We start from the raw sequence: 12,054 nt of genomic DNA on the forward strand, positions 1-12,054 counted from the left end.
AAGACCTTCTGATTCAATGTAGCTTGCTCTACTCAGGTCTTCTGGATTGCAGGGCAATCCAGCTCTGCACCCCACATCTTTTTGCCCGTCAATCTCGCTGGCCAATCTCATTAAGGAGAAGCAGATCATGGGATTTGAGTTAAAGATCTTGTATAGGATATTAGATATTTTTCTAACTCTACAACTCCGTGAGAACCCTGGAAAAACCTTATTCAGAAGCAAGCTTATCTTTATTTTTTGTAAGCAAACAATTATTTCACATGAAACTAAATCTTTACCTTAAATCATCCACTAATTGAGAGGCAAGAATAGTAGTTTTTTTTCTCATAAAGTCTCACTAGAAGAACTGCACTCTAGTATATGCTGGCATATTATGCTGTGACCATCACCATGAAAGCAACAATATAGTCCATTTTCAAATTCCTCTTTGTACATTCATCTGTCTTCATAGCAGGGGTCATAATAGAATCTCTGATAGAACTACTTTTGGCAAATTCTACACCAGGTGAATGCAAAAACCAGTTGACTCAATGGATCAGTTGTGCTGTTTCCAATTCTTTCCTTCCTAAATACTATCTACCTGCTTTCTGAATGAGTTTTGCTTAGAAACAGTAGTTAGAATAGGTTCCCTAGGCTCTAATACTTTTGAACACTGAAATTTTCCTGAGTGATTGATGGGCAGCATTGTGGTTTGGATCGGCAATAATCTTATATCTGCACATTTTACAAGCTTCATTCCTTGGTTAGAGTACTGCTTAAAAAGGTGTGATCTTGCTAGCAGAAGCAGGTCACTAGAGTGAGTTTTGAAGGACATACCTTTTCTTGGATCCAGTCTGAAGAATTCTGCTTTCTCTGTTGTTCCATGCCATGAGTAGTCTCCACTATATACATCTACCACTTTCCAAACAGTGATGATCTACAACTTTCTGAGACTGTGAATCAAAACAAACCATTCCTTCTAAAAGTCATTTCTGTCAAGATTTGCTCATGACACAGAAATGGCTACTAATAAAGGTTGTGATGGTTGCGTAGAAACTTTCCTTTTTGCAACATTTTCTGAAACATTCAAGACTGTAGCACTCTTAGGACCAAGAAGCATTTTATTTTGTTCCTTCCTAAAAAGTAGCTTTGGAGACCAAGGGGTTCTGATATTTTTCCTAAGTCAACCACAGTTCTGACTGCACTCATACAACCCTCACTGTGGTTCTTTTTCTTTTTCTTTTTTAAGGAGGGAAAGGTTTATTTGGGCTTACAATCTGAGGGTACAATCCAACATGGTGAGGAAGGCATGTTGGCAAGAGCAAGAGGCACCTCGTCACACTGCATCTACAGTCAGGACGCCAAGAGTGACAGATGCTGGTGTTTAGCTCGATTTCTCCTTTTTCTTTGGTCTCCAGTCCATGGAATAGTGCCACTTACCCTCAGGGTAGGTTTTACTTCTTCAGGTAAGCCTCTCTAAAACACTCTCATAGACATGCCCAGAGGATGCTGCCTAGGTGACTCTAACTCAGTGACATTGACAGAGAATGTTAACTGTCACACACAGTAATTCGGGAATCTACACAAAGCAGTCACAACTCCCTAGCACCTTATCAGTGGCTATTAGCTCTGTTGCATGAATAGACTTCTGACCTCCCAGTTCTCCCAAAGTGGCCAAGATGATGTGTTTATTTCACACCTCTTGCTTTCTTCATTATGAGGAGCATACGGCATGGGGATGCCAAGGTCTTAGTTAGCATCGGTTGAGAGATGGAAGATTCCTAAGTCCTCAGTATTCATGTATTCTGGTAGCAATCAAGTTCATTAACTGCTCCCACATTTACCCAACCAATCTGTGATGCTGCTTCTGTGGTACAGAGTGGAGTAAATGGAAGGCTAAAGTATTATCCTTGAAATATGCATGTTGAGAGCTACTGTGGTAAATAGTTAAGAAACAGACTTGAAAAATGAGTATGTAATAAAAGAATCTTCAAAATCTATAGAAGAGTGATCTTTACACACCACAGTATGATGTGGGAGTGATTACCATTAATGAATAAAGAAACTGCCTTGGCCTGTTGATAGGATGGAATTTAGGTAGGTGGGAAAAATGGACTAAATGTTGGGAGGAAGAACGGCAGAGTTAGACGGAGATGCCATGGATCCTCCACCATAGATAGACATGTTGAAACTTTGCTGGTAGGCCATGACCTCACGACGATGCACAGATTAATGGAAATGGTTTAAATTAAAATTTAAGAGCTAGCTGATAAGAAGTTAGAGCTAATGGGCCAAGCGGTGTTTTAATTAATATGGTTTCTGTGTTGTTACTTTGGTTCTGAGTGGTTGGGACGAAGAAGTGGCCCCATGCAACAACAGTAGATTCCAGTCACCGGAATTCAGGTGTCGCTTCGTAAGACATAACCTTGGAACTGTATCCTTAAAGCACATTTTGGAAGAAACCACTAGTTTCAAGAATGGTGACATCAAAAGCACATATAGGTGTTTCCCACCCTCAGTATGCTAACTGGATTTGCACTGACAAGACGGAAAGTTGTCAAAAGCATTGTTGCCATTATAATATATTCTCTACCATTTCTAAAATAGCAGGCATGCAAACATTTGCCCATCCATCTGTCCGTTCACTGGTCCACATGCCTCTCTACTATTTATTATTTTAAAGGAAAACAATCTATCTTTTTTTCATTTTACATACCAATCCCAGTTCCCACTCCTTCTTCTCCTCCCATTCCCTTCACCTATCCCCACCCAACTGGCCATACACTCTTCAGAGAGGGTAAGGCACATTGCTTTGGGAAAGGTCCAAGGCCCTCCCTACTATATCTAGACTGAGCAAGGCATACATCCAAAGAGAATGGGTTCTAAAAAACCCAGCACATGCAGTAGGGATAAATCCTGGTGCCACTGTCAGTGGCCATCAGTCTGCCCCAGACATGCAACTGTCAACCACATTCAGAGGGACTAGTTTGGCCCTTTGCTCCTTCCCAGCCCAGCTGGAGTTGGTGAGCTCCCATTAGCTCAAGTACACTGTTTCAGTGGGTCTAACCATCATGGTCTTGACCTTTTTGCTCACATTCTCACTCTTCCCACTCTTCAACTGGACCATGGGAGCTCAGTCCAGTGCTTTGATGCAGGTCTCTGTCTCTGTTTCTATCAGTTGGTGGATGAAGTTTCTATGGTGATATTTAAGAAATTCATCAGTCTGACTACAGGGCAAGGCCATTTCAGACACCCTCTGCTCTATTGCTTAGGGTCTTAGCTGGGGTCATCCTGGTGGATTCTTGGCAATTTCTCTAGTGCCAGGTTTCTTGCTATCCCCATAATGGTTATTTCAATCAAAATATCTTTCTTTACTCTTATCACTGTCCTTCCTTCATCTTGACTATCTTGTTCTCTCAAGTTATCTTCCATCCTCCCCTTCTCCCCTTGTCTTCTCCTTCCACCCTCTCTACTCACCCTACTCCCATGCTCCCTATTTTGTCAGGTGATCTTGTCTATTTTCTTTTCCCAGGTGGATCTGTGTATGTTTTTTTCTTAGAGTTCACCTTGTTACTTAGCTTCTCTAGGATCATGAACTATAGGCTCAATATCTTTTGCTTAAAGCTAGTATCCACCAATGAGTGAGTACATAGTATGTTCATCTTTCTGGGTCTGGGTTAGCTCACTCAGAATGTTTTTTTTTTCTGGTTCTGTCCATTTGTATGCAAATTTCAAGATGTCATTGGTTTTTACCACTGAGTAGTATTCTAATGTGTAAATGTACTACATTTTCTTTATCCATTCTTTGGTTGACGGGCATTTAGCTTGTTTCCAATTTCTGGCTATTACAAATAATGCTGGTATGAATATAGTTGAACAAATGTCCTTGAAGAATGACTGAGCATTTTTTGGGTATATTCACAAGAATGGTATTGCTGGGTCCTTAGGTGGATTTATTCTCAATTTTCTGAGAAACCGCCATACTGATTTCCAAAGTGATTATTTAAGTTTGCATTCCCACCAGGAATTGAAGAGTGCTCCACTTACTCAGCATCCTCTCCAGCATAAGCTGTCATTGGTGTTTTTGATCTTAACCATTCTGACTGGTATAAGATAGTATCTCAGAGTCATTTTGATTTCATTGTGCCTATTTTCATGGGCTTATTTTTGATATTTGTTTTGACTCATGTATGAATCCACTGGTTTATGTTCTCGTAGAAGGACAGTAATCAGAGAGGGCTAGTTACATATTTATCTATTTTGTTTTGGAAGAATGATTTTTAAGATTTCCTTCATCTTTATGGCAGACCATACTCCAAATGAGCAAAGGATGTCATATTCATACTGTCATGGAAAAAATAAAGTTGATAATTGATGATCATGAAAATTGTTTAAAATCATAGATGAGTGGAAGTTGGAGACAGGATGGATAAGGAGTATTTTCTTTCAAAAAAATAAAAGCTACATGAAGAGTCTGAAATGCTGGAACACTGACAGTTTTGTGAGGTTTGTGGGTCCTAAGCACAACACAAAAAAGCTTGATGCTTCAATGGCTAATCCAACCACAAATAACTAACAAATGCCTTTGCACACAAAAACCCAGCAATGTCCCACCACCACAGTATGAATAGGACTGCTAGGTTCTAAAACTTTAGCACACTCTATAATGAAATTAGATTGAAGGGAGTGGAGAGATGTTCAGTGTGTAAGAGTAATTGTTATTTTTTTCAGGGTGCCTGGATTTGATGCACAGAACCCACAAGGTGTCTTATAACTACCTTTAACTTCATTACAAGGGGATACAACACTTTCTATTGATTTTCTTGTGTACCAGGCACACACAGTTATATGCAGGCAAACACTCATATACATAGAATTAAATAAGTGAATCTAGAAGAAGAAACTCAATTGGATTTATCTTCAGCCTGAATGGAGTGAGAGCTTCACAATCCAAAATTGGAAACAACAATAAAAGGAAATTTAAAATACCCTGGATAGAGTTTCCAACTGCTATAAAACCAAGAACCTACAACAATACAGAAATTCTATGTCCTGATTCTGAGTCTAATGCCCATGACTGTGAACTTTCCAAACATTACCCTTGTTTGAAAGCAAGAAAGGTTTAATCCTTAACTAGCTGCAGCTTGACCAATGCTAGAACCACCAAGAATAAACAACAAGCATAAGAGCAGAGGGCCTTGAGGTCCTAGTGAACAATATAAGTCAAACTCCAGAAAACAGGAACACATTCATGCCAAACTCTACCAACAAGTTAACCAATGGACTACCATGTTCAAACTCATAAGAGTTTTGAATCCCCTTAGGAGAATATGACTGCATCATTCAATAGCCTGCCTGTATGCTGAAGTCCTGTTTGAAACACTTTGACCCACATACCCAGTACACACATACATATGTTCTATTACTAGTCTTATTTTGTGGATGAAGATATTGATGTACACAGGAAATGTGTGACTTACCTAAGGCCATATGTGTGACATGAAATATTCCTAGTATTTGAACTTGGTCTAGCTGCAGAGTTCATCTTGGATCACAAAGACTATCTTCACTCACAAGGGCTCACAAGGAGGACAACATCCAACTTATCCAACTTTGAATGGCTTCACTAACAAAAGAAGAGGTTCCTGTGTCTGCTTTATTCTTTTTTTTTTTTTTTTTTTTTTTTTTGGAGGGGGATTCAAGACAGGGTTTCTTTATATAGCCTTGACTGCCCAGAACTCTGTAGACCAGGCTAGTTTCAAACTCAGTGAGATCTACCTGTCTCTGCCTTTAAGTCCTGGGATTAAGGGTGTCTGCCACCACTACCTGGCTGTCCAATTTAGTCTTAAAAGGAGGAAATAGCAGCAAAGAAGATAAAGAGATCTGCTCAGTCGCAGAGCATAGCAAGTCAGGTCATTTTTTTTTTTTTCTCATTGCAAACAATGCTCACTGTCACTCAAGATAAGCACTCTGTTTTTAATGTTTCCCAAGAGGCATATTGAAAATTTTAAATTAGGCTTGAATAATCTTCCAAAAGTATTGCTTAAACAACTATAAAGCTGACTTGGGACTGACATACCAGGGCATTTGCAGCAATGTCATTTAAGAGGAAAGAATGCCAGTGCTTGGCCAGTTTTTCTCTGGTCTTCTTAAAAGTTGAGGTTAGCAAGAGTGTTAGAAATGTAATTTTTATGCTGCTCTATTTCTGCCTGAATCTGTTTATTTCCTCCCGCACTTCTGCCCACTCTCTTATTTCCTCATTCCTTTGCTTCCTTCCCTCTTTTTATTTCAGAGAGTTTCATATGTGTATATTTTTATTATTCTGCCTCTCCTATTCCTTCTCTTACCGACTTCCTTCTCCTGCTTAACTTCTTTTTAACCATACCACCCCTCTACTTCAATGTTTTTTTAGTGTGTGACTTAAATTACTTGTTTAAGCACTTTTCAGTTGCTACACCACTGAAGATTTCTCCATTTTGTCTCAGCTGGAGCAATCTTTACTTTAACCTGAAGCTGACCCTTTCGTTTCTATGCCGTGAAGTCCCATGGGAAACCACCCAATCCTGTCCTAGAAACTTGGATTCCCAAGGCCCTAGCTAACTGCATCTTTTGGCTTCTGTTAAACTGTTTTCTTGCTTGTTTGCTTTACTTCTCCTGCAATGCCCAACAGGGATATAGTTTTTCGTGTTCTTTCCCTTTAAAAGTTACCTGTTCAGCAAACAGCAGAATGTTGGATCCTGTTTTCGTATCCAATCTTTTAGTCTGTGTCTTTTTTGACATAATGGACAATGAGGACTACTGAGAACTCAAGAACAATGGCAATGGGTTTTTGATCCTCCTGCACGTACTGGCTTTGTGGGAGCCTAGGCAGTTTGGATGCTCACCTTACTAGACCTGGATGGAGGTGGGTGGTCCTTGGACTTCCCACAGGGCAGGGAACCCTGATTACTCTTAGGGATGATGAGGGAGGGGCCTTGATGGGGGAGGGGGAGGGAAATGGGAGGTGGTGGCGGGGAGAAGGCAGAAATCTTTAATAAATAAATAAATAAAAATAAATAAATAAAAGTTACCTGTTGCATTCCAGGCAAGGCTGCTCTGTAAGGAGGATTTCTCTCCAGGCAGTTTACACAAGGCTCTCAATTCCTACTTTGGTCATACTGAGTAATAGTTTGTTCTCTACCCTGCAACAGAGGAGCATGACACGATACTCCTCCCCAGCAACCATTCACTGCCAATAGCCCCTCAGGGAGAGATAAGACCTTGTCCATGATGAAATATCGATGGCCTCTATCATGTGCAGGTCTTATGTAGATATCCATAAGTGCAGAGAGTTCTTGAATGCATCAGTGCAGTCAGTTCATGAACGGAGCAGCCTTGTTATATCCAGAAGATATCTTTTTGTAAGACACCTAGGCATGTTCCAGCTCTTTAATTCTTTATGTCCTCTCTCTCACAGTGTTCTCTCAGTCTTGGAAAGAGTGATAAAGTCAATACTATTAGGGCCAACCACACCCCTAAACCCTGTCTTTTATCTTTTATCTCATCTGTATATCACCTGCCTTCTAATGAAATCTTTTTTCTTTTTTCTCTCCTCCTCCTCCTCCTCCTCCTCCTCCTCCTCCTCCTCCTCCTCCTCCTCCTCCTCCCTCTCTCTCTCTCTCTCTCTCCTTTTGAAACAAAGTCTCTCTCAATATGAGATCAGGCTGACCTTGAACTCAAGATACTCCTGTCTCAGCCTCCAGAGGGCAGGAATGACAAGCATATACTACCATATCTTTCTTACCTTATCCATCTCAAAATAAGGTTCTTATGGAAAAATTCCTCTTCATGACTAAATATAAAGTGATCAATGGATATGCCTTTGTCTACTAACATTGACTAGCATATGATTGTCATTCAAATAGTATCCAGCGTGTTTCAAGTCCCTGTGATAAAATGCTATTAAGGAAATAAGTTCTCCTGGACCTCCATTCTCATGAATGGCTTCATTGTGGGCAGATTACTATACTTTTTCTTAAGTTCATCTCTGGGTAAGGTGCTGCAACCAGAAAACAGTATTATTGAGCTCACTGGGCACTGGGTGACCTCTTGTATTAATCCTCTTTTCTTTGGCTGTGTTGACACATCCTGTCACTGAAAAACCTGGCCCTGCATTGCAGCAACCGCTGAAAGCTGAAGCAGGTGATTCTCAGAAAACAAGCGACTTACTTTGTTTCTAACCATTATGAGTTCACCTCAATGTCTGTCTTAAGAATAGTCTCATGGTATGCAAACACACACACAAGAATTATGATACATAATGCCAATTTACAGTAAAAAAGTGAAAAAGGACAAGAAAATAATGGAATTCGTGCTGAGAAGGCTTCTGACAAACCCAAGGAACCAAAATAATTTAGGAAACATTTGTCGGGACTCATCTGTAACTGGGGATGATGTACACGGTGGAGTGGAGGGGGTGCCAGAGTCCTATGTGGGTTTAAGGTAAGGAGGAATGCAGCTACATACATTAAGCATATTGCTGTTTTGGTTTTATCAGACTGTCTTCATTACGTTGGTCTTTCAGATGAAATAATTATTGGTAACACTTAGCCACTCATCTCAGCTAGGACAGGAAATCTAACAACACACAGAACCAAGGAAATCCCTTGATTTTATAGACTTTAGAGGTGAGGCTTCCTAAGTTTAGAGTGAGAAATGTCTCTGTTTTTAGACGAAAGGGGGTCTCAGAATTTAGCAGCTGAGTGAAGGTAGAAGAAAGGGTAGAATGCTGTAATTTAGAACATCAGCTTGCTGTTCCACCCTACCTTGGAGCTTCTACATGCTAGGAGCTCCTCATATGGTGGAAGCTAATAGGTCAGACAGTGACAAGCTGACCCCTCTACGGCAGTAACCTCTGCATTCTAATGTCCAGTGTTTTTGTTCACACACAAACACAGATACACAAATACCTAAACACCACACACACACACACACACACACACACACTGAACCACTCCATTGAGCAGAGGGAAATGGAAAACAAGCACTTTTGGAGACCAGCTTTAGTTCTGGCTTCTTTCACAGCCCTACGTATTGCAGTAGAAAAGAAACAGATTTGAAGCATCTTAGAAGACTCCGATGTCAAAAAACAAAAAAAAAAAAAAAAAAAAAAAAAAGAGCTACGTCAAACTTCAACTTTTACACTATATAATAAATTTGTTCAATTTCAGTTTGGCAAGTTCCAAACAATAGCAGCATTGTCTGTTTTACAAAAGAGATTCTCATTGATGACATGAACTCATATCAACCAATGAATTATCTTTCCATCCCCTGCCCAGGAGCCTGACTTTTTGAACATTATCTCTCTAGCTTGACATCCAGTTTCACCATGGCACACAAAAACACTGTGGAATAAACAAAACGTCAAGACAGAAATAGTAACAGAAATATCCCAGACCTTTAATAAGGCTTCTCATCCCGGACAGGTGTAAATTTGGATCTGATACTTACTGCATTAAAATTGGGAAACAGGTTGACTGCCGCTGCAGTGTCAAGAGGAAAAGGAAGGAAGGGCTTAATATCCAATGATGGCTGCAAAGGAGGGGCTGGCGGCCGGACCAAGGCTGGGAGAGCAGGACTCTGGCATGTACCACCTATAGAGACAAGAGCAAAGCGATGATCAGGGTCACCAGGCACAGAAAAGGAAACATCATGACCTTTGCGGGGGTGGGGTGGGAAGACCAGCTTTCTGGGTCACTAGAAATAACAAGACAGAGTCTACTCACACCAGTCAAGATTTGGCCAGTGAATAGCTTTGTCATTGAACAGCACCTTTCCCTGGGATAGCAGCTGTATGATTAGGTGAAGATCAGTCAATATTTCACACCGCACAACTTGCTTCTGTTGTATTGCCTGGAACTCAGTCAGCCTTGCACCTGTAACCAAGCTCTCCAGAGTCCAAGGGAAACCCCCCTACAATCCAACACTGTTCCCTCATCCCTCCTTGAAAACTAACCTGTTCAGAATATGCTTCAAGTCTGAGTGGCTATTTTGCAGAACTGCTCTTTTCACCAAAACTCTGACAGAATAATGACATAAATCTGGAACAGAAAAGAAACCAAACCACAAGCACAGGCAGCCGTACCGCACTGCCCTGGCAGCAAGAGGATTATAAAAGCCAGTACTACAAGCCCAACAGCCCTGAGTTATTCAGCACCCTGGAGCTTTGACAATTCAACAACTGCCTGTCTCCACCCCAGTCATGAGTGGGAGGAATTTAGACCAGCACCAATGAGCAGCCAATGAGAATATTACACCAACACAGATCTTCCTCTGCACACTGGTGGGCAGGCGGCTGGTTACAAGGAGCACAGAGTTCTGCCCCTGTTTTCAGACTAACTGCATTTAGAAACTGCAAGGATGGAAGCATAGCTCCAGTGTTCTGTCTCCCATATTTTGATAACATTCCAAAACATCAATTTCCCGTTAATTAAAGGCTGTTTGAATCCTAGGAAACTGTTAAAATATGCCAGCATTCTTCTAATCTGAGAGGCAAGCAACAGACTGTAAAAACCTGCTGGTGAGGAGCCAAGAAACATTAGGAAAACAAAATGCGGTGAGGAATTTTCTTGACTCACAAAGAATTCTTGCAGACAGAGACAGAAGACAATGGCAGGCCATGCCACTTTCCTCCCATCTCGGTTGGAGAGCAGACTAAACCAAAACCCCATGCACATCACCTTCACAGATCCCACGTCCAATGGACCATTGTCCTGTCCTCAGCCAGGTACCTGAACATGAAGTAAACACTCTGGAGAGTATCCCTAGTGATCAATTTAACCCTATCTGGTAGAGTTCAGCTAAAAATGAGAAGGGTTTAATACGAGAAAGGGAAGTCATATGCACAGGATTTAACTAGCCATGCACCTGGCACTAGAACCACCAGCTTTCAGCTGTAAAGTAAGCTTGAGTCAAATGAGCACAGTTTTCTTTTTTCCAGTTTGAACTCCCCCCTTGAAATATTCTTCAGCAAGAACAAGGTCAACAGAGTTCAAATAAGCCCAGCAAATTCAGTTTTTGCTCCCCCCCAATAAAGTATATAGGTCAAGGAACAGAGGACAAATGTTAAAACAAAAAGAAATAAAAGCAAAATATAGCAAGCCTACGTCCACCAAAGCACACCATAAACTCATTTTATTATCCACCTGGAAGTATATTGAGTGTGTGCAGATAACCTTTTCTAGAGAGGCCGTCTATAAAACTTCAGTGATAAGCCTGTCATGAGCTTTGTATTGCTAAAAGTTTCCCTTTAATAAAAAGTTAAAGAACTCAAATAAATTTCTGGTTGACATCTCTTCATAAAACAGGGAGGTGAAGTAAAAGTTTTGACAAAATTCAACTTTAAAGAGTCCACAACTAATATTGAGCTTCAATATATATTTTTTAATTTCCCTCATGGAAGATATTACTATAGTCTTATTTATCCTCTGTACTATGTTTGAGCTTAAAATTCCTCAAACAGGTAAAGACTGATATTATATCATGTTAAAAACATAGTAACAGGCCGGGCGGTGGTGGCGCACGCCTTTAATCCCAGCACTCGGGAGGCAGGGGCAGGCGGATCTCTGTGAGTCCGAGGCCAGCCTGGTCTACAAGAGCTAGTTCCAGGACAGGAACCAAAATCTACGGAGAAACCCTGTCTCGAAAAATCAAAAAAAACAAAAAAACAAAACAAAAAAAAACATAGTAACAAGCTATAACAACTTTAGTTGTTTCCACAGAAGCTTAGAAGCTTTCCACACACAGAGTTATAAGAACTTAACAGCAGGCTGTATTTTGCAATTATTTACTTTTAAGTCCTCCTCTGTTTTATTATTCGAAAGAATCTAACACATAGATTCCTTTTTGTCTAGCACATTGTGAGGTAATATATATATATACAAATAAATTGGACTGCCAGATAAATATACCCAACCCCTAACCAGGTTTGTATTTGATTTTTATCTGTGTGTACAGTTCAGGAACCTTTACCAAAAGGAGTTTTTTTCACAGGACATGAAAATACCAAATAAGAGTTACAAAAGTTTCACATGTTGG

The 12,054-nt window shown here is 40.5% G+C and overlaps 1 protein-coding gene across 8 annotated transcripts in view; it reads right to left on the reverse strand.

The window, feature by feature from the left end:
- Positions 1-12,054, reverse strand: part of Znf385d (zinc finger protein 385D) — an 887,297-nt gene that overhangs the window by 244,902 nt on the left and 630,341 nt on the right. For all 8 annotated transcript variants that reach the window (XM_057769819.1, XM_057769820.1, XM_057769818.1 and 5 more), the window contains one exon: positions 9,469-9,611. In XM_057769819.1, the coding sequence (XP_057625802.1) occupies positions 9,469-9,611 (143 nt within the window). The remainder of the gene's footprint in view (positions 1-9,468; positions 9,612-12,054) is intronic.

The sequence above is a fragment of the Chionomys nivalis genome, chromosome 5 (genome assembly GCF_950005125.1).
Source record: "Chionomys nivalis chromosome 5, mChiNiv1.1, whole genome shotgun sequence".
In the NCBI taxonomy this organism is placed as follows: Eukaryota; Metazoa; Chordata; class Mammalia; order Rodentia; family Cricetidae; genus Chionomys; species Chionomys nivalis.